The sequence below is a fragment of the Chiloscyllium plagiosum genome, chromosome 2 (genome assembly GCF_004010195.1).
Source record: "Chiloscyllium plagiosum isolate BGI_BamShark_2017 chromosome 2, ASM401019v2, whole genome shotgun sequence".
Lineage (NCBI taxonomy): Eukaryota > Metazoa > Chordata > Chondrichthyes > Orectolobiformes > Hemiscylliidae > Chiloscyllium > Chiloscyllium plagiosum.
The window spans coordinates 142,511,899-142,535,805 of NC_057711.1; the positions used below are offsets into that span (position 1 = coordinate 142,511,899).

The 23,907-nt window shown below is 41.0% G+C and overlaps 1 protein-coding gene across 7 annotated transcripts in view; it reads right to left on the bottom strand.

Annotated features, from left to right (window-relative positions):
• LOC122564829 (beta-amyrin 11-oxidase-like) overlaps positions 1-23,907 on the bottom strand; it is a 119,983-nt gene that overhangs the window by 82,594 nt on the left and 13,482 nt on the right. For 4 of the 7 annotated variants that reach the window (XR_006316022.1, XM_043720149.1, XM_043720144.1 and 1 more), the window contains exons 3-6: positions 20,129-20,206; positions 19,932-20,009; positions 3,189-3,273; positions 2,183-2,218 (exon numbers count right to left, since the gene is read on the bottom strand). Coding sequence is in view for 6 of the 7 variants with exons in the window: in XM_043720149.1 (XP_043576084.1) it covers positions 2,183-2,218; positions 3,189-3,273; positions 19,932-20,009; positions 20,129-20,206 (277 nt within the window). In the remaining variant the exon portion in view is untranslated. The remainder of the gene's footprint in view (positions 1-2,182; positions 2,219-3,188; positions 3,274-19,931; positions 20,010-20,128; positions 20,207-23,907) is intronic. The other 3 variants (XM_043720167.1, XM_043720158.1, XM_043720177.1) reach the window with 3 other exon arrangements.

Here is a 23,907-nt window from a genome sequence, read left to right on the forward strand (position 1 = left end):
TATCCAGGTTGAACTCCATCTGCCACCTCTCAGTCCATCTCTGCATCCTGTCAATGTCCTGCTGCAGCCTACAACAGCCCTCTATACTGTCAATGACATCTCCAACCTTTGTGTCATCTGCAAAGTTGCTGACCCATCCTTCAATCCCCTCATCCAGTCATTAATAAAAATTATAAACAGTAGAGGCCCAAGGACAGAGCCCTGTGGAACACCACTCGCCACAGACTTCTAGGCAGAATATTTTCCTTCTACTACCACTCACTGTCTTCTGTTGGCCAGCCAATTCTGCATCCAGACAGCTAAGTTCCCCTGTATCCCATTCCTCCTGACCTTCTGAATGAGCCTACCATGGGGAACCTTATCAAATGCCTTGCTGAAGTTCTTAATGAAAGATCTAAACACTGGAACCTACAACATCCATTCCTGATCCTGCTCTATCCATGTCACCGAAATGGCCATAACATTAAAATCTCAGGTACCTATCCATGCAGCAAGCTCACCTACCTTATTTTGGATACTTCTAGCACACTTCAAACCAGCTTGCTGTCTGCTTGCGCATTCCTGTGACCGTGAAATTCTGTTCAGGCCCTCCCTACACTTATCCTCCTGTGCACTGGAACTACACCTCAGGTTCCCATCCCCCTGCTGAGCTAGTTCAAACCACATGAACAGAGCCAGCAAATTTCCCACCCAGGATATTAGTACCCCTTTTGTTCAAGTGAAGACTATCCTGTTTGTAGAGGTCCCACCTTCCCCTGAATGAGCCCCAATTATCCATGTACCTGAAACCCTCCATCCTGCACCATCCCTACAGCCACGTGTTCAGCTGGCATCTCTCCCTATTCCTTATCTCGCCATCACGTGGCACGGGTAACAAACCAGAGATTTAACCTTGCTAACCAGTCTCCCATGGGGAATCTTGTCAAATGCCTTAAATGAAGTCCATATAGATCACGTCTACTGCTCTGTCCTCATCTATCCTCTTTGTTACTTCTTCAAAATACTCAAGTAAGTTTGTGAGACATGATTTCCCATGCACAAAGCCATGTTGACTATCCCAAATCAGTTCTTGCCTTTCCAAATACATGTACATCCTGCCCCTCAGGATTCCCTCCAACAACTTGCCCACCACTGATGTCAGACTTACCGGTCTATAATCCCTGGCTTGTCCTTACCACCTTTCTTAAATAATGGCACGTTAGCTAACCTCCAGTTTACCGACACTTCACCTGTGACTATCAATAATACAAATATCTCAGCAAGGGACCCAGCAATCACTTCCCTAGCTTCCCACAGAGTTCTAGGGTACACCTGATCAGGTCCTGAGGATTTATCCACTTTTATGAGTTTCAAGACATTCAGCACTTCCTCCTCTGTAATTTGATATTTTTAAGATGTCACCATCAATTTTCCTACGTTCTATATCTTCCATGTCTTTCTCCACAGTAAAAACTAATGCCAAATACCCGTTTAGTATCTCCCCCCATCTCCTTTGGCTCCACACAAAGGCCGCCTTGCTGATCTTTAACGGGCCCTATTCTCTCCCTGGTTACCCTTTTGTCCTTAATGTATTTGTAAAATCTCTTTGGATTTTCCTTAACCCTAATTGCCAAAGCTATCTCATGTCCCCTTTTTGCCCTCCTGATTTCCCTCTTAAGTATACTCCTACTGCCTTTCTACTCTAAGGATTCATTCGATCTCTCCTGTCTATACCTGACACATGCTTCCTTCTGAATTCACAGAAACAAGGGTGACCAAGGAAATGTAGATTTACAGAAGTCAGGGACATTCAAGAAATATTAAGGATATAGTTAAGAGGAGAAATGGAGTTGCATGGAGTGTTATGGACAGGAAACAAAAATTGAAATTTTCATCAGACCGTTAACATACAGGGGAATAAATAACTGGAAACCAAGTAGTGTAACCATTTGGAGATTTTACCACTTTGAAGAAAAGCTAATAAAAAGGGAATTGGATAAAGAAAATCCGAACGAAATTATCCAAGAGCTGTTTGAAACGTGAATCCCCGGCCAAAATATTCATAACCTTTGATTATAATCTGCCAAAAATAAGTGATCTCTGCCGTCCAAATGATTGTTGAAGAACTAGTCAGAGAGTTTGGATCATCTTGTAATCCCGCCAAAATACCGACTATCCAAGATATATTAAATTGCATTCTTACCTCAGCGCAAGGTCTTTCAGATTCCTTATACAAACTCTGAATAATAAAACAAAGTAATTTAGAAAAATAAACTTTTAGAAGAAAATTCACTGTTAAAGAGATACCAACTACTTTTTCTGAGACTTCATTCCTAGCACACATGTACCGAACACGATCAGGAGTTGAACCACTACATGCAGGAGCCAGTGTGGGTGCATTGTTTCAGAGATCCCAGCCATTAAAGTGGATTCTTCTGTCCAATGATTCTGTGCCCAAAACAGAATTTTGGTAAACCAACCAAATTGCTGAGAGTTTGTATACAAGTAATTAAACAATATATTTGGATACGGTGGCTCAGTGGTTAGCACTCCTGCCTCACAGCACCAGCGTAGCTTTCCTCCCATAGTCCAAAGATGTGAAGGTTAGGTGGACTGGCCATGCTTTAAAAAAAATGCCCTGCAGCATGTGGGCTAGCCATGATAAATATTGGGTCTTGGGGATAAGGAGGGGTCTGGTCTGGGATGGATGCTCGTTGGAGAGTTATTGCAGATGTGATGGGCCAAATGGCCTCTTTCCACAATATAGGGATTCTCTGATTCTATAATAGAACATTTTTCCAGTTCCGTTTTGAATCAAGTCCATATACAGTCAAGTCAGGTTAAGTACAGACCCCACTGCTAAACTAGGTCATAACTGAACAGCAGTATCCAGTCTTCCACTTAAGTCGATAACCCCAAAGCCTTCCCAGAAAACATATCAAGGTCAAGACTTGGTGCATATGAAACCTGACTGAGTGTGGAGCTGTTCCAGAAAACTTGCAGCAAGAGTTCACAGGAACTGCCACAGATTTTCAAGGCCTAGTCTATTCAACTACAATACATTGTATTTATTTAAGTACATTAATTCATCCAAACAAGCATCACATTTCAGACACATGAAAAATTCCACAGACTTCTAGTTTTGGGCCACAGCTTGATTAGGCATTCGCAATCAGCCTTTGTATTTAACGTGCACAAAAAATACCTACCTGTTAATATAATCTGCATAAGTATCAATAGCTTTGCCTCTAAAAAGTTGCATTAATGACAGCCTTAATAATTGTGCCTCTTCTCCTAAAGACCAGGAAGAAAAAGAACACTTGATAAAAAACACCCACTAAAAATTGTTCAAGAAAGTTATACATTGATTTTACTGATTAAAGTCTACTAACGAGCAAGCCACATTTTAGAGTGTTTCACAGTGAATGAATGTGGAATACATTACCAGACAGGTTGAAGGAAACAAAGAGGATGAGAAGAAGAGTCATATGGATTACTATTCTTTGAATTACAGTGGGATGAATGTCAACCAAAATGATTAGGTCAAACAGTGTAATATTAAATAGAATTTCAATAAGTTCAAATAATTATTTTTGAAGTGCAGTTACTGTTATATAGACCACACAGCAGCCAATTTACACATAGCAAGGCTCCATAAACAGCATGTGACAACTTAACCTCGTTTCATTAGAATTGAGATTCACTTTTGCTCAGAGCACCAGGATGAATTGTCTGCACTTCTACAATTGTTGCCAAAGGGACTCATGGTTTCAACAAGTTCTGAGCTTCAAGTGACACACTTTAATAAAGCAGCATTTTGCCTCCATCTAGCACTATGTGACAAAGAGTATGGAAAAGGTGTTCCTGGTGCACTGACCAATTTATAATCTCATTCAAAATCACAAAAGGAGATTACATGGTTATTATCACATTGTTAAGACAGTCATAAACGGTGGATTACAATGCTGATCAGTGATACTGACAACCAAAGCAGAAGCAGAAGACTCAGAGGCAGAGAACTCCTGCCAACCAAGTCAAACTAACAGTTTACAACAATTATATTTTAAATATACTCACAGATCAGCAAGTATCTTTACAGACACTCACTCTTGAATACAGCCAGTCCTTACTTAAAGCTGTGTTTGCGTTCCTGAAAATCACAGCTTTAAGTGAAATGGCTTTAAGCAAAGCATAGTTTCCAATAGAAATCAACGTTAAAGCCAGAGTTAGGTTTCTTACCCAGACTTATTAAAAAGTGTAAAGCTGACTACTATATCATACGTGTGCGGCACTGTGCATTCAGTTGAAAAAGTTTTCAAAATAAAGTCATTAAATGTTTCTGAAATTCCATACTAATTGAAAGGAAAACATTGCCATTCATGTGGTGGGTTTTAAAATTGGCTTTTTAGTAAGTCAGTGGGCAGTCTTTCATCTAAGGCCACATATTGTATCTGAAAGATTGGTTGAATTTATTACACCATAAACTGCATATCCTAACCCAAAAAATACTATACGAATAAATAACATTCAAGCTTCAATTCAAAAATAAAAGTAAAAAGAGCAAATTGTGAAGTAAGATGTACTTTTTAGATGGGTTGGTTGTGTGCTGCATTAGTTTGAGCTTTTTATCTACTCTGGTTCATACCTGGTCACTAAAAAACCAGGAAAGGGAAATTAGAGCTCTAGGTTTTCCCAGTGACAGTTTTTGCCCCGTTATCCCCAGTACATGATATGCCAAGCCCCAGGGCCAGAGAATAAAAGGCAGAGAATACCCACAGCGTCCGCCATTCACCGGCCTTTTCAACTCCAATTACTGTTCAAGTTCTGCCCTTCCCAGTTAAGTTAAAAAAAACCTCAAGTACATCCATCGATCAAAACCTTAATATTTCTAGTCCTTCTGTCACTCACTAAGCAGAACACTTAAACCAGTCATAATCTTGTGCGTTCCTTGGAGACTTCCTGCAACTTTTCTTCCAAAGAGAACAATCTCAGTTTCCCAACCTAACTTTGTAAATGAATTTCCTCACCCCTGGAACTATTCTGGGAAGCCATATCCACACTTTCCTGGGGTGTGGAAGAGACAGAATGAGGAAAAAAGACTGCATGCGTGCACAGGGGTGGAGGGTTCTTGTCTGTTGGTGGGGAGGAGAGACATCCTAAATCAAATTTCAGTCCTTGCCTGTATACATGAAACTAGTGCAGCTGACCAAGAGTAATGCCTCCCGGCAAGTCTCCTTTTACGTTAAGGTTGATGCAGAATCATTCTAACAAACAGAAATCTCAGTCACTCCTGATGAAGGGAATTTGCCCGAAACGTCGATTCTTCTGCTCCCCGGATGCTGCCTGACCTGCTGTGCTTTTCCAGCACCACACTCTGGACTCTAATCTCCAGCATCTGCAGTCCTCCTAGAAATCCAAGATATGAACCTTGGATTCTCGACAATGAGAGGGTGTCGGTAACAGGAAGTTACACTGGTTCATTCAAGCTGGACCACTGCATTAGGACTGCAGAAATTTCATGGACAGCCATGCTCTTGCATTGTCTGTTTAATAACTGTACAGAGCTGCTTGGCCACCATATCAAGAAAACAAGTCAAGAGTAGCTTTGTCATTTCTACCATATACAACCGATACAGTAAAAACAAGACAATGTTCCTCCAGGACCAAGATGCTACATGGACAGCACAAATTACATGGCACGGTGACTCAGTGGTTAGCACTGCTGCCTCAGTGTCAGGGACCCAGGTTCGATCCAAGCCTTGGGCGACTGTCTGTCTGGAGTTTGCGCATTCTCCCCATGTTTGCCCTAGTTTCCTTTGGATGCTCCAATTTCCTCCCACAGTCCAAAGATGTTCAGGTCAGGTGAATTGGCCATTCTAAATTGCCCACAGTGTTTGGTGCATTAGTCAGAGGGAAATGGGTCTGGGTGGGTTACTCTTCGGAGGGTCGGTGTGCACCTGTTGGGCTGGAGGGCCTGCTTGCACATTGTAGGGAATCTATTCTAATCATACACAGGGTGACAAAGTGCAAAACACACAAGAGAGCACAGTAATTCCTGGCACATCTAGACAACAGGTACAGTGGTGTACAAATTACAGTGCAATAAAAGAACGATAATTAATAAAACATTGTATGACTTCGAATCGCTGCTAAACCAAAGTTTCAGATGGAATAGAGTCTGATCATACAGTGTTAAGGACCCTGATAGCCCGGGGGAAGAAACTCTTGCACCGAACACTCTGCTATCTTCTGCCAAGTGGTAGGAGCGAAGAGTGTTTGTGAGGGATGTGTATGGTCTTCCACAATGCTGTTAGGCCTACAGATGCAGTGTGTGGTGTAGGGACTTATGATCAGAGACCATGCAATTCCCAAGTGAGACAGTTGTGCAGCAGCTCATGGAACTCTCAGTGAACCCTCTGTAGAATGTGGCGAGAATGGGGGGGGGTGGGATGTGGGCTTTCCTCAACCTATTCAGCATGCAGAGACACTGCTGTGCTTGCTTGGCTGTGGAGCTGGTGTTGAGGGATCAGGTGAAATTCTCCACTGGGGGATGGCAAGAAATTTAGTGCTCTTCATGATCTCCATGGGGGAGCCGACATTCAGCGGAGTGTGGTCGCTCCATGCCCTCCCAAAGTCAACAACCACCTCTTCTGTTCTGTCCACGTTCAGAGACAGGTTGTTGGCTCTGCATCAGTCCATTAGCCACTGCATTTCCTCTCTATTTGCTGATTCATTGTTCCCGCTAATGAGACCCACTACAGTCATATCATCAGCGAATGTAATATGATTCGAGCTGTGCATTGCAGGGTGAACAGCAATGGACTGAACACAGCCCTGGGGGCTCCCGTGCTCAATGCGATGGTGTTGGAGACGCTGTTCCCAAACTGGATGAACTGAGGTCTCCCAGTCAGCAAATCCAGGATCCAGTTACAAAGGGAGGTATCTAGGCCCAGCAGACTCAGCTTTCCAATCAGGTGCTGAGGAATGATATCCTCAAAATCCTCAAGGAGGAAATTCAAATAAGCAAAAACCTCCTGCCCAAAATTAGGCTGTGGGAAGCTTTTCAGCAATTTTTAAGACTTAGTGGTAACCCTGCCTTTCCATCCTCACTTCCCATATCAACCAACGGGCAATAACTGATCAGGATGCCCACAAGTATTACTCAAACGAAAGAGATGCACTTCATTTCCCACCGTCATGTGCAATTGCCTCAAAAGAATACACTGAAGCAAACTTTGAGTAGTCAAGTGAAACAGAACATCTTTGTTTTTGCAATGATGACAACCTTGCGGACAAATTCAATGGTAGACATTCTTAAGAATGCTACACTAGCTCGATGCTTATAACTTTAAACCTCCCCCAAAAAAAAAGGCCATGGATAGAGCATCAAATGTCTGCAAGGTGTTAATATACTCATTGTTTGATGGCCAAAAATGGGTTTTTGGACAATACCACTGAAGACATGTGACATTTAGGATCAGCCAGACTCCAAGGTGCACAAGCTAGTGGAAGGACTGCAAGGACCGTGATTTTGCGCGTGATCCTAGACAGTTGGTTTGAAGAGAATTTGAAGTAATAATTAAATGTTTTTAATAAAAACCTAGAACATTGATATCAAGACAATAATTGTGGAGTGGTGCTAAAATTGTCAAACTGGAATTTCTTGCACAGAAGCTATTTTATTGGATTTATTTCAAGGAGAAAGGAGGGCTTTATTTGCATTCAGCCAAAGATAAAGTGGTTTTGGAGAAGCCAACATAACTAAACACAGCAACAATTCAATAACTAGTTGGACTCGTACAATATCATGCAAGCAATTCTGCCAGGCATACCAAATCTGCTTAAATATGCGAACACAAAATGATTCTGTGGGAAAATTGATATGCAAGGCCTCCAAGATTAGAGTTCACTAACTTGTCTGTACTTGGCTACTACACTCTCAAAGTACTGAGGTACTACACTGTACTACACTGAGGTAGTACTGAGGAAGTGGGGAGGCTGCAGAAGGATCTAGACAGTTTGGAGGAGTGGTCCAGGAAATGGCTGATGGAATTCAATGTGAGCAAATACGAGGTCTTGCACTTTGGAAAAAAGAATAGAAGCATGGATTACTTTCTAAACGGTGAGAAAATTCATAAAGCCAAAGTACAGAGGGATCTGGGAGTGCTAGTTGAGGATTCTCTAAAGGTAAACATGCAGGCTGAGTCCATGATTAAGAAAGCGAATGCAATGTTGGCATTTACCTCAAGAGGATTGGAATATAAAAGCACTATTGTGCTACTGAGATTTTATAAAGCTCTGGTTAGGCCCCATTTGGAGTACAGTGTCCAGTTTTGGTCCCCACACCTCAGGAAGGACATACTGGCACTGGAACGTGTCCAGCGGAGATTCACACGGATGATCCCTGGAATGGTAGGTCTAACATACGAGGAACGGCTAGGATCCTGGGATTGTATTCATTGGAGTTTAGAAGATTAAGGAGAGACTTAATAGAGACGTACAAAATAATACATGGCTTGGAAAAGGTGGATGCTAGGAAATTGTTTCAGCTAAAGGGAGAATGCGGGTAAGTGGAGTTGAAATGCTCATCAGCCATGATGGAATGGCGGAGTGGACTCGATGGGCCGAATGGCCTTCCTTCCGCTCCTATGTCTTATGGTCTAACACTGCAATGTGATGCATCTTAATCTGGACCTGGAGCAGCACTGCTACAGAACCATTTGTGGGTGAATCAAAAGCATCAACAGCAGAGATAAGCTACCCGTAATTGGTACTTTTCAGTGTCAGCAAACATAGCCTTGAAATTGGATGTGCAGCATACTCTAGGGAGATGCTCATGCATGCGCTAGTGAATGAGATTTGATCAAGTGTTTCAATTGTACACCTGAATTCCATACATTTTGCTGAAGATCAGGAACGGTTGGCGTGTGGGGCAGGAGGGGGGTGGTGTGGTGGTGAGAGACAGATCTGAAAGGTGCGGGTTGTTGATGGGTAAGAAATCAGGGGAGGAAAAGATATCAGGTGGGAAAAGAGAGCAGAAGAAATGGGGGAGAGAGAAAGAGGAGAGGACAGGACAGGGAAGGGAAGCAGATTGATTGGCAGGTGGGGGGGTGAGGGGGAGAAAGAATCGCATTTCAATGTCACATCTGTTCTGTGCACACATGCAGTGTACACTTTGCATATGATGCAACAATATGATGGTTCTAGAACTGTGCTCATATGCATTTCTAATTAACCACAATTGCCCTGCGGTTTCAGCATCAGTAAACACACCCATTTCAAATTTATCTCAGGATACTATAATGGTAAAAAGGTGGATATGTAAATAAATCGCTGCCTTTTTAAAGCTAATTATTCTCATGCCAATAAAGCAAGGTCCAAGAGTCTTCAAACAACCTGTTAAATCTTCAAAGGTTTTGCCTGAAATTATCTTCTAAAACAATAGAGAAAAGACGACAGGATTATCAAACGGTGAGGAAAGCACACTTGTCAAACATTAATGCTTGTTGTTTTACAAGTGAACTGGAAGAAATTAATCATCACAAATGTCTTCCAGTTCGATACTCACACTGGCAACAACCTAAATCATGCTGAAGGAGGGAACCTAGTTGAGAAGCAACTGTTGTTTAGCAAGCCTGGAGGTATCCAACTGCCTCCACCCTTACTTTGGCCATTAAGATGAATATTCAAAACAAAAAGAACATAGAACATAGGAGAATACAGCGCAGTACAGGCCCTTTGGCCCTCGATGTTGCGCCGATCCAAGCCCACCTAACCTATACTAGCCCACTATCCTCCATATGCCTATCCAATGCCCACTTAAATGCCCATAAAGAGGGAGAGTCCACCATTGCTACTGGCAGGGCATTCCATGAACTCACGACTCGCTGAGTAAAGAACCTACCCCTAACATCTGTCCTATACCTACCACCCCTTAATTTAAAGCTATGGCCCCTCGTAATAGCTGACTCCATACGTGGAAAAAGATTCTCACTGTCGACCCTATCTAAACCCCTAATCATCTTATACACCTCTATCAAGTCACCCCTAAACCTTCTTTACACCATTGAAAACAACCCCAAGTGCCTCAGCCTTTCCTCATACAATCTTCCTACCATACCAGGCAACATCCTGGTAAACATCCTCTGCACCCGTTCCAGTGCCTCCACAACCTTCCTATAGTATGGCGACCAAAACTGCACACAATACTCCAGATGCAACCGCACCAGAGTCTTATACAACTGCAACATGACCTCAGTACTCAATTCCTCTACCAATAAAAGCCAGTACGCCATATGCCTTCCACACCGCACTATTTACCTGGGTGGCAACTTTCAAAGATCTGTGTACAAGTGTGAAGTAATACATTTGGGGAGGTCAGACAATAAAAGCGAATGCCCAATCAATAGGAATATACTGAGAGGGGTAGATGGAGTGAGAGATCTTGGTGTGCAAGTGCACAGGTCCCTAAAGGGAACAGTACAGGTAGATAAGGTTGCAAAGATTGCATTTGGAATGCTGTCCTTCATTGGCATAGGTATAGAATGCAAAAGTAGGGATGAGATGATGAAACTATATAAGATACTTATGAGTCCGTATAAGACCTCAACTTGAGTATTGTGTGCAGTTTTGTTGACCACATTACAGGAAGGACATAATTGCTCTGGAGAGAGTGCAGAGAGATTTACTACAGTATTGCCAAGGCTGGAGAATTGTAGCTATGAGGAGATTGGAGTGGTTGGAGTTGTTTTGGAGTTGGAGTGGGGGATTCATTGATGGTACACCATTGAATGCCAAGGGGCAGTGGTTAGATTGTGACTTATTGGTGATGGTCATAGTCTGATATTTGTGTGGCATGAATGTTACTTGCCCCTTATCAGACCAAGGAGGAGAAAGTGAGGACTGCAGATGCTGGAGATCAGAGCTGAAAAATGTGTTGCTGGAAAAGCATAGCAGGTCAGGCAGCATCAAAGGAGCAGGAGAATCGACGCTTCGGGCATAAGCTCTTGAAGAAGAATTCTTCTGCTCCTTTGATGCTGCCTGACCTGCTATGCTTTTCCAGCAACACATTTTTCAGCTCTGATCTCCAGCAAATTCCTTATTAAACCACGTCTCCCTCACATGACCCTTTCCTCCCTGCCTGACAGGTACATACTTATCAAGGACACTCAATAGTTGCTCCTTGAACAAGCTCCACATATCAATTAAGCCCTTGCCTTGAAGCCTACTTTTCCAAGCCACGCATCCTAAGTCATGCCTCACCACATCATAACTTCCCTGCCCCCAGCTATAACTCTAGCCCTGCAGTGCACACTTATCCCTCTCCATCACTAGAGAACGAATGGTACCCAAGAGTTTTGTGTAAGAAATAAGTAGTTTATTCAACACTGGCACAGTATCCACAGTCAGTGACAACCTCTATTGGTTCAGGATAACTAAACAGCTTGATAAATGTATTGAGGGGTGTTAAAATTTGACTCATTGTGGTTTTCAGGATCAAGAATTATTACAGGAGTTTGTATTTGGGCCTTGGTCAAAAGGTCAGGCTGATTTAGGAGAGTTATTTTTTCTTGTATGCAAATAACAGTAACTTTATTGACGCGGTGTTCTGAAAGAACGCCAAGCTATTTGTGCAAGATTTGATAATCCATAAGCTGGTGACTAATGTAGGTTGACAATTTGCAACCATACAATCAGAAGTGTTTGTCAAGAGGTTCTGATTGAGACATGCGAGATTAGCACCTCATGACCTGGAGTCCAATGGCAAAGGTGGGAACCCTGTCAGTTATCAAATTACTCTGCACAATATGCAAAGTATCTAGTCAGAATTTCTACCTCTGGAGATTGGCATAACAAGCCAAGTGAAGGCGCATGTTCAAGTCCATTACAAAAAGTGCAAGACAATATCCCCTGGCAGAACAGCCCTGGAGTCTAAATATTCACTTCAGAAAAATGTTTCTCGATGCATGAAGCAACGCCACTATGATAGGAATTTTAAACAATTTAGACAAATGCACCTTTGTGACACTGTACATATGAAATTCTTAGGCTACAGTACTTAAGTGTACTGGACCAGTCACACAGCTGATGGGTCCTTAAAGTAATAGGGTGCAAGTCAGAGACTCATCATTTTGCAGGAATTGTAATCAATTGATTCATGGTAACACACCACCGCATAAGCAAAACTCCTGAGAAGGTTTGAGACACAAAATGAAACAAACAAAAACACCAATTACAGATCTGTAAGATGGGTCCACTAGGCCATTATGTTGACAACGAAACAAACAATTTTGAGTAACCCTCCGAGGCTATAGGAGAATAACAGCTGACTCATCATCTAGGGATTTATCATGGTATTAACGAGGTAATTCCTTTGTTTTGTTCCCCTCCCTCTGCAGTCAGTACAACAGGAAACACCAAGTTATCTTGATATTTTATATGAGGAAATGAATCATTTTTATTCTTGGAAACACACGTCTGTATCTACTTTAAGATCGTGAATAGATTGGGGAATTTGTAACTTCAACAGGAGTGAAAACTGCAACTCAGGTGATATTTCTTTTTCCTGAATAGGTTCCTTAAAATTAAAATGAACAAATCCTGTTCCACCAGCTTCTTATGTGACACTCTCATATGAAGAATTTGTGCACAGTACCATAAGGACACATGCAAGTTTTTCAATTTCCATTTATTGTGAGCTCTAAACAGAGGATCTTCCTTGAGGACTGACCCTGTACTTCCCTCTATACGTCTGTCTCAAATGTTATGCAAAGATAGGCCAGGATCTCACTTAAACCACCTGTGCACGGTTTTCATTTTGTAAATTAGCATTTAGAGAGGGGGATAAAGTAGTAGATTGGCCATATTTTTACTTTAAAGCACATGTGAGGAAGAAACAGTACAAAGGAATCTTTTTGTGCCGAGGTCTGACTGTTGGCTTTCAGCCAGCTATACTGAGTCATCACAAAAGGAATTAGCTTAAGAGCTTATGTAGCAAGTCATGGAGGAGATATATTGCGACTCACTATGACTTGGCAAAACCTAAAACAAATCGCCGGTGACCATGAACCAAAAACATATCATCTGCTTTAATAATTTTTCTGTGAAGATAAAACATGTTGGGAATATATATTTCAAAAGCTTTTTAGAGGAAAGAAGGGAAATTTATTTTTGTGAAATAAAACAAATGGAACACGATCAGATTGAGAACTTGGTGTGTGCATCAAGCAGTCCTTAGTTTAGTCTAACAAAAACTTGTATTTATATGCATTTTATAAATACAGAAAGTTGCACAGTGCATCACAGGTATATAATCAGACAAAAACGAACAGACAGCAGCATTAGAGAAGATGACCAAAAAAAGGTTTTATGCAGCATCTTAGCAGAAACCAGATACAGCAATGAAGCTCCTTGTACTCCGCTCCAAAAATCACCACCAGCCACAGCCTCTAAAGAGCAGACCCAGCCTGTATTTTGCACTTCCAAACAATCAAGATTGTCAATTTAGCGAGTTGCATTGTGTTGCAAGCTCAGATGCAATAAGAACTGGATTAAGACTGCATCGGTCAAGTATGCAGAGGATACCAAACGAGAAGCAGCAGTGGAATCAGGAGGAAAGTCAGAACGTACAACTGGGCAGAACAACAGATGAAATTTTCCATGCAAGATATTGAAGTATTGCAGGTGGACAACACATACTTTGTGTAAATTGTTCATATTAATTGTTTACTATGAGTAAAGTTGAATTAGATTAAGAGGTTTTAGTAGACTCAACCAAAGCACAGCAAGAATCAAAGCCAGTAGAACCATACAGATGTTGACACTGGAATACAAGTTATATGAAATTATGATCATATTTCATAATGACCTCATCAAGGCATACTTTTAGTACTGTATACAGTTCTGGTCACAGAAATACTCAAACAACGGAAACAAAACAACAGAGTTGAGAAAATAATGGCAAACTTCTACTTTTCAACTTTGAAAATAGCTGGCTAAAGAGGTGATCTTGGAGAAATAGATAAAAACAGTTATGGAAACGATTGGAAAAATCACGAATACTGCTTTGTCATGCAGCAGTAAGGGACACCAGTTCAAACTAGTAAAAGATTTAAGACTGAGGTTTGGAAAATCTTTTTTTCTTACACAAAGTGTAATGGATTCCCAGAGAGTGGGAAGTCTTAAACCATGGGTCCAATTGAAGACCAATTGGTTGATGGACTTTAGGGTTACTGTGGATGGATGAATTAAGTTGGGCTAAAGAGCTTTCAATGTCAGTAAATGCTGAATTTTACTTAGGACCATGTAATGAGAAATGTAAGAAAAACAAATAGTAAACATATATTCATCACTACGGACTCAATTTTAAGCCTACCTGTCTGGCAGGGAGGCAGATAAAATCTGTTAGAAAAAAAATATGAAAAAACCTCAAAGCAGCACAATAATCTTTAATTTTACAACAAAGCTACAAATTGTAATAGAACAGTTCCATCAAAACACATGCATACAGGAGCAAACTGAAGCAGGAAATCTGGAAACTCAATTTATGGAGAGGTAATAAGCAGTCCAATTATATGAATCTGAATTGTTTTGGAGACACTGACATGAACACAGTTTCCCTGTGTATGCTGTTTACAAAGGCAGACACCTTGAACCTTTCTGACCTCTCAATCATAAAGTTAGCTGTTGATATTACACTTTGTACAGAATTATTGCTTTCAATTCAAATTATAAAAACTATTTACCGCATCTGAACATCTAGAACCAAGTTTCCCTTATCTATAATCACAACCACAGGCTGTCTGAATCAATCATTTAACACATGTAATGAAGTATCTGGACCTACATCAAATTATTCTTAACCATGTTCACATTATCTCAACTTGCAACAACATTAAGCCCCAACCCTATCCCAGCCACAACTTGTAGTGGCATCCAAAATTCTAGTGATGTCCATTGTTTTTAACTCCATTGCTCTTCAGGTTCCAGGATATGTGCCACAGTTGTCCTGTGCAAGTTGAAGCTTTAGGTCTTACTTTGTTCCTTGATGGGGTGTGAGCATCAGTGAATATGCCAACATTCATATCCTATCCTTAATTGCCTTTGAGAAGGTCATGGTGAGTTGATTTTTTTAAAATAATCTTGGCAATCCATGTGATGTAGATACACCAACCATGCTGTCAGGAAGCAGTTCCAAGCTTCTGATCAAGACCAGAAGTACAACTGTCTCACAGATGGTAGAGAGAAAAAGGGTTTAGGAGGTGAATTAGCACTAAAGGATACCTCTAGCCTGCTCTTGTAGTCACATTACTTATTTGACTTGTCCAGTTCAGTTTCTGGTCAGTAGTGACTTGCAGAATGTTGATGATGAATTCAGCATTGGTAATGACATTGAGCGCCAAGGGGAGATGGTTACGTTCTCCCAGAGATGGTATTTGTCTAGCACTTAAATGGAGAGTAAGATTTATGCTTAAGCAGCAATCAAACCCAAGCCTGAACATCTTCGTGGGCACCAACTGTTTCACTAAGTAGACACAAATGGCTTTGAGCAATCAACAAACATCCCCATTTCTGACTTCATGGAAGAAAGATTATTAATAAAGCTACTTACGATGGTTAGGCTCACTACCCAAAGGAAACGCTGCAGTGATGTCCGAGGGTTTAGAAAACTGACTTCCAACAATCAGAATCGTCTTCCAATATGACTACAACCACCGGAGTGATTACCTTCTTCACTACAGTCCCAACCATTTTCTATTGTCGTTAACATTGGTCAGTCTTCTCAATCCTACGCTGTCAAATGCTGCCCTGATCTCACGGGCAGTCACTCTTAACTCAGCTCTTCTATCTACACCTGAACCAACACCATAATGAACTCAGAACCTTGGTGGAATCCAAACTTAACACAATAAGCAACTTATTGCAACGCAAGTGTCACTTGATAGCGTGGTTGACAACAATTTCCAATACTTTGCTGATTCAGAGTAAAATGAACTTTTTAAACCTGTTGGACTATAACCTGGTGTTGTGAGATTTTTAACTTGTCAACACCAGTTCCTCCACATCTTGTGAACAAGACATACCTAGGCAATATCGCACACTATCAACAATGGCCAGAGCACCTTGTTTATAGATGTAACTAGTTCTGGAGAGCTATAGTCAGGATGTTATCAGGGTCCATAAACTTTGCTGGTTCACTCTTGTTATTTTGTGGAATGAATCAAATTGGCTAAAGACTGGCATCTGTGACAACTACTCCCAACACTTTGCTGATAGGCATCTGTGATGGCAGTGACCATAGAGGGAGACAGAGGTGGATCATTCACTTCACAGTTCTGCATGAAGTTAGTTGCAAATGCTTCAGCCTAGTTTTTTGCACTGATGTATTACAATCGCCATTGTTGTCGGCGTAGATATTTTTGAACCCTCATCCTCCAGCTAGTTATTTATTCCCAAGCAATCGCAAGACCTAGATGGGATAAGTTGGCTTAGCCCACTTGGCACAGGCACAATCAGGCACGTCCTATAGGAATCCTTCAGGTCAGTAGCTGTGCTACCAAGATACTCAGAATACGCCACCCAAGCGTATTCCGTACCTTGCTACCCTCACTGCTTCTTCCAACCAGTGTTCAACGTGAAGTACTGAGTCATCAGCTGAGGACTTCCTTGACCATATGTGACCTGATGCCATGGGTCAATATTGAGGATCCCCAGAGTTCGTAACTTCTCATATACCAAACATACCGCACTCCTCCAACAGTGGGGTAAAAAGTACCTAGGGATGGAGATGGAGGAGTCCGGAACATTAGTAATAAGATTTCATGAGTGTGGCTATGCCAGGATTTTACTTTATTAGTTAGTGGGTCAGTTCTCCTAATTTTGGCATGAGCCACCAGTTCTTCATAAGGAGGTCAACTAAGCAGAGTGTCCATCCAACTTAATACTCATTCGCTTCTCCATGCCCCTGAACTGAATTCCAAAAGTGACTGCCTGTGGAAGGGAATACTTGACTAATTGTGGCATTAAAGAGATTAGCAAAGTTGAAGGTAATTCACATTAGAGGAACCTTATCCACTGGTTGGAGTCCTACCCAACACTAAGGAGGACAGTTATGGTGTCAGAGGCCAAACAATTCAAGACATCACTGCTACAGTTTTTTTTAAAAAGCATAGTGTAGTATAGCACAATTGTCTTTAGCCACTTCAATGTGGCACCCAGTCCACCCAGCATGCTAACATTGCACTTACCTTATAATGCTTAACCTTTGACAGCAGCTGTCCGGACCTTTAAATGTCAGTATCTGGCAGCTGACTGCTGCGAGAAGAGCGTGTATCTTGCCTTCCTTTCCGTACTGTCAAAATACAAGTTTGCCCTGCATTTCCTAAGGAGCCTTGATTGGAACCACCTCTCAGAAATGTAGAGTTCCTTTCTTTCATGATGAATGCCCACAGTAGCAATCTGCGTTAGACTGTGATGGCGTATCCAGCTCAACTGCTTCAGTCTGAAGGGTAATACCATCAGCACCCAAAATAAATAGTGAGTTCACATGGGGTATTGGCAAATTAGGTTGGTTTAAAATCTGGAAGAAAGTGAGGACTGCAGATGCTGGAGATCAGAGTCAAAACGTGAGACACTAGAAAAAGCACAGCAGGTCAGGCAACATCCAAGGAGCAGGAGAATTGCTGTTTTGGGCATAAACCCTTCATGAGGTATGAGGGCTTATGCGTGAAACGTCGATTCTCCTGCTCCTCAGATGGTGGCTGACCTGCTGTGTTTTTCCAGCATCACACTTTCCAACCTTGGTTTAAAATCTACTTGGCTGACATCAGCTTCCACAGTTCAACCTCATGGCTTACTTCACTGCTCAAAGCACTACGCTGGGGTTCAACTAACATACTCATGGCTGGAATGAATGAAAACTGGTGGTTAAGAATGTTTAGGAATATGGTGCAAGTGTGGGTACAGGGAGCCAAGATGTAGGCCATGATCTAACTAAATGATGGAACAGGCTTAAGGGGCTGAATAGACAAACTCCTGTTTCTATCTCATCTAATATTAAAACGTACAGAAATTGGTTTGCTGGACAATATTTATCATAAAACAGATCACCTTATTTGCTTGTGCAAGCTTGTTACATGCAAATTGGCTGTGTTTACCACATTACAACAGTAACTACACTCCTTTGACTGAATAAAAATATCCTGAGAATATAAAAGACAATACATAAACATGGATTCTCTCTTTTCAGTCTTCATTTCCAGTTGATTCAAAGAGACGCAGGACCTTGGAGTTACCTCTCCTCCTATCAGTTCAATTGTCAAAACTACTTCCCTGAATGATCATCCCTAATATTTTGAAACTGATTTTACCTTCACTGATTTTATGAAAGCCCTCTTGCCCAAAACACTCCAGGAGCTTCAGATCATACAAATAGGTCTCTTCAGCTGTAATCTGCCCTTTCTTCCTTATGCTGCATCCTCTCAAGAGTTTGGGCAAATGCCTCAACATCTTCAATTCAATATTCTCAACTTACTTTCAAATTTTTCCAAGGCCTCACATCATCCTACGTTAAATACCCTCCACATTTCCCCCCCACTGAATTTTTCTTCATCCTCATTCACTAACAAGTGAGAGGGTGTGGTCAGATCCTCCCCACTGAAAATGTTCAAGGAGACCCTTCTATCTTGTCACTGCTCTCCCAGGTCTCTCTTTGGAGTAGCCTGGACACCATCCTAAACTCAGTGTATTCTCCAGGTCTGGTTGCCTATTGTGTTACTTTCTCTCATGTGCTTTTCAGTCAATGAAGAATGCAATATAAATGGAATTTGATATATGTGTAAAGATACAGAAATAGTAGAACTGCATATCAAATAACAACAACTGCACATAATTTTTTAACCATTTCTAAACACTTAAAGTAACTGAGTTTGAAATTCTCCACCCAATGAAGGGACTCCACGACATTTCAACCTGGATGTGCCTTGCCCAATCCATCTTGCACTGTGGCCATTGATCTGTTCCTATCTTTCATTTCATTGACTCAATTAAAACCAATCCCAGGGTCTGCCAAGTAAAAGGTTGTGTTAGGCCCAAATTTGCAGCAGCAAAAGCCCAGATTTCTTCCAAGGGGGCGGCCTGCAGCTCACATCTTTGTAGACCCTAGACTCTGCCAAAGTTTACAATGGTGGTAGCTTGATCTCTTTTGCCTCTTGGCAGCAAATTTTCCTTCAAACTAGATCAACTGAAATAAGTTGCCTTTAGATAGCAAGAAACCTACCAAGCCCAGTAAATTACCCCGACCCAAGAAAATCATTCGGAATTGAGAACAGTTACAACCCCCAGTGAAAATTAAACCCTATTACCTTCTGTGGGGATAAATGTTTCGATCACTTGGAGCAGTTAGAGATCACAAAAAGATCGATCCTCAAATTGGAACATCTAGTTTCAATGATATGCACTGATTGATTCAGAGGTACTGATCACAATGTACTCAATGTGCAGGCACTCATGAGTGTATGAAACCAGCATTAGTCAGTCAGCTGAAGCCTCACACAGCTGTGTTTCTCTTACTGCTCCTCCAAAGGTTTACCATACTGTCAAACTGAGTCTAAATTTGGTCAACTGGAACACAGCAGGATGCAACTATGCAGCTTCAATCGTCAGCTAGTCACTAAATCAAAGAATTGTTCATTTCCTACCAATCACACTCCCTTCCGACAATGAGGAAGGCCATATATAAACCACAAATCTATTAACAATGATTATGCTCCCTGATTATACTGATTTACGGGTAATTTTATGTTCAGATTTTTCTTTATGTTTATGTGCAAACTTCAGCTTGCCAAACCAGCAATGTCTGGTGCATTCTAGCTGCGTTCTGCTGACTGCATCCCCTGTAGAAGCTCTGTGCTAATATCATACTTGCTTTCCTCTAAACAAATACTGGAACATACCATTAGTGAAGCAGACGGTGTCTCCAAACAGCTTACACATAGAGGTAGTATAGGATGTGTCAAAGACATTGACTTGCTCTGCAAAATAGTGACACAAATCGCATCAAACTTTGAAAAGCTGACAGTAAACAATCTCCTTCAGTGTCCTCCACACGTATTTATACATTCAGAAAGATATACCTTTGTAATGAGCTTACCATCTGTTGTTACTAGATTGCCACCATATAATTCATGCATAACTGCAGAAGGATCCTTTTCAAATACTGACATTCTAGCTGCAAAAGCAATAATTGTTAGTCTCAGCACATTTTATTAGGTATCTGAACATTCCTGTGTTGTTCAATTCCACATCCATCTGGATACGTTATATAAAAATCAGACAATTAACACGTGACTGCGCATAATCAGAGATTCATTAGAATTGATACAATCACATCAGTTATTGATGTACACTACCTATATTCCACATAAATACTACCTAGTCAAAGCTCATTACCAAAAGCAATTCTTTGAGAAAGTTAAAACAGCTAGAAGTTTCTTGGTGCATTCACTGTCAATTGCAAGCAGTTCCAGTTGCACACTTATGCTACATTTGCGGGTCTGTAACAGCTGCAAGGTTCCTCCTATTCTCCTTCTCTAACTTCAGTGGGATCTCTGGAGACGCGACAAGGACAGCAAATTCAGTGCAAAGACTCCAACTGACAATGAAGCAAAGCAAAATAGAATGTATCATTTCTGAGATGTCTAAGCATCAGGCAAATTTTGGTTGCACACACAATGCTGGGACAAAACAAAAGCCACCTCCTGTCAGTGAATACAACTCGAACTGTCCACAAATAATTAAAATATAAAGAAGGGGTTGGTGGGGAGAAAAAAACTAAGCATTTTTTTAAACTCAGCAAGAAGTATTTTCTAGTAATAGCTTTTGATTGACACCAGAAAACAACAGTGACTGGCATACAGATCATGGAGAGGAAATTAAAATCAAGCATGCTATTACCATCAGCTCACTTTAAAAATTGCATAGTCATGTACACTTGCAAATCATTTAAAGTTTTAGGGAGCGTGCCTCAATGGTTCAATTAGTAAATGCATGAAATTGAATCACGTAAACTAGGGAGGTTCATACATCTTGACAGCCAGGGTATAATTAACAAAGCATCTTTATCAAAGACTGAAGAAAAATAATCAGCCTTTGACCAGGCTAGAACTTCAACATTGGCCAACATCCAGCTGGGATTCACTGCAATTTGTCTCACAGTTGAACAGCCTGATAGTGGTAAATCCATTAATCTTTCCCTTCCAAAGGAATCTATCCTCCAGGGAAAGCATGGAGTCTCTTGGAGCTGACCCCCCAGCCAGAATATCCTCAGAGTATGGGTTCCTAGTACGGAAAAAAGATTGGAGATTTTATGCATTACTGTTCACGTAAGAATAATGGGGACTTTGGATGAGGTGATGATGGCTGTTGGTGCCCATGGCTTCATAACCAGCACAAGTCACAATATCCAGGATACTCAATTAAAAAAAGTTTGTTAAGGCTATGAGATAACCAACAAGTAGAGGGAAAAGGAGAAAAGCTCTGCTTTACATACATAATGAACAATAATGATCAACATGCAATGTCTGAAAGAGTCAGAGAAACAATGGCTTACATATTCTCATCACATAGTGGAAATAGTCCTGAGCTTTCCATCATATTAAATGTATTTACCAGCAGGCTTCGTTTGTTCTTTTAACAATACAAGACTATTTACATGCCCAGATAGTGTAAGCAATCAATTGGCTTGAATGAAAGCTGGCGAATCATGGTTAAAATAATCGTAATTCAAATAAAATGAAAAATTTAATCAGAAAATGGTTAATGGCAGAATGAAATGCTATCAAAACACAGATACTCTCACATTCCTTAATCTGTTCATCCCAAAAACAAAAGTTGTTTTCTCCAACTGTCCTAGACGAATTCTTCCACTTAAGATTTCTGACTTCCACTGGGACACCCAAACTCCAGACATTTACCAATAGCGTTCAGAATTAAATCAAGCAAAAGTCTTGGTCAAGAATAATCTTCCAAATTCAAAGTGTTCATTCACTATCTGTCCAGGGTTTGAGATAAGTGACATTGGGATAGAAATAGGTCATTCAGTCCCTTACGTCTATTCTGATATTCACAGCTTTGTTGATCTACACCTCAACTTCATTTACCTGCGTTGATCCATTTCCCTTGATACCTTTACCCGAAACAAACAAAACAAAAATTTGATCTCAAAGCTCCCAGTGATCCAGCATTTCAGCTAAATTTTCTGATGGAGCAACTTAGAGACTGACACCATCACTGAAATGCTTCCTGATATTACAAAACATTGCCTGGCTTTCATTTAAAGCTTGTGCTCCAGAATTTTAGATACATTCCTTGAAATTCAGTGCCTAAGTCTCAATAGAGTCCTCCAGATGTGGTCAGACTAAGGTTGGGCACAATTGAAGTGTAACAGCTTAAAGCTTCTGAACTCCTTTGTCTTACCAATCTAGGTTGAAAAAGGGGTCAACATTTCATTAGACTTTGATGAACCTTTGCACCCATGCACCGTAGTGTGTGGGTGGGGACATTGATTTCCTTCATTTCTCCAAAGCTTTCATCTCTGTATTTCAATACTAGTCCATTATTTATTCTTTGGATGCAAATGAATAATATCAGCCTTCCTCACATTGAACTCCAACTATCATTTTACAACTTGGTTATGGCTATGACCCTCTGATGGTTTCTCCTCTTGATCCAGATCATTTCACACTTGTTCAATGGCTGACTCAGTCACTCTGTTCCTAATGGTAATTAAAGTAATATCCTTAATCTAATTAAAAGTCACAGGTCAATAGATTTCCTATTTCCACTCCCCTCCCACTCCCACCCCCCTTCTTAAATAATGCAATGGTGCTTGTTATCTTTGGTTTGACAAATTGCAATTTTTGAAGGCAGCATATTGGAAGATTGTGACCAGTGTACCTTTAAATTTCCCACTGGTTTCAAGGTTATAGATTTCAAATTGGTCATGTAGCAAGAGGAAGAGCAGATCACTATCAATAACTGTAAAGACTCCTTAGAAAGGTGTGTAGAACTTGAAGTTTGGTGTAGGGTAAAGACTATCTTTGATCCAACCGGATTATTATTTTAACAGAAACACTGCTCCTGAATTAGCGTTACATCAAAACAAAAACTGAAACTGAGCAGGTGCTGGTGATGAAATGAAGATGTGGCAACTGCCAGAACTGGTCACCAGTTCAGAAACTGGAGAGACAGAACAGAAGCAACTTTGGTTAGGGACACCTCCACCCCACACCCATCTGCAACAACTGACTGTTGATAGCCTCCATTGAGTCACAAATGCATTTATTTCAAAATATTCATCCATGTTCAAATTTCTACATGGACTTTCATCTATTGCTAAACTCCTCCAGATCAATAAAAACTCCTCACTCCTCCCAATTTAACTTGTGCATTGGACTCCTTGCAGCCCACACTACAACTGTGGACCGTGAATTCAGTTGTTAGCCCTAAAACTACCTTCCTAAATTTGATAGGCTGGATACAGAAAGGTTGTTTCCCCTGTGGGAGAATCGAGGACAACAGGGCGTAATCTCAAAGTAAGGGAACACCCTTTAAATAGAATGGAGGAAGTTTTTTTCCCCTCTCAAAGGGTAGTAAACTTTTGGAATTCTTTACTTTTTTAAATCAGGAAGGAAATCAAGCGTTACGGGAAAAGCAAGTAGTTGAGGATTATTGATCTGCACCGAGTGGCAGAGCAGATTTCGAATAGCCCACTTCTGCTCCTACAGTTTTCGTCGCTAACTTCTATACCTCTTTCTCCCACTTTAAGATCAATTAGAAGATCTCTCATTGACCAAGCTTTTCATCACCCATGCTAAAATTCCTTTCTGTGCAGTACCTTGGGACATGACTATTTTAAATGATGGCTCAGTG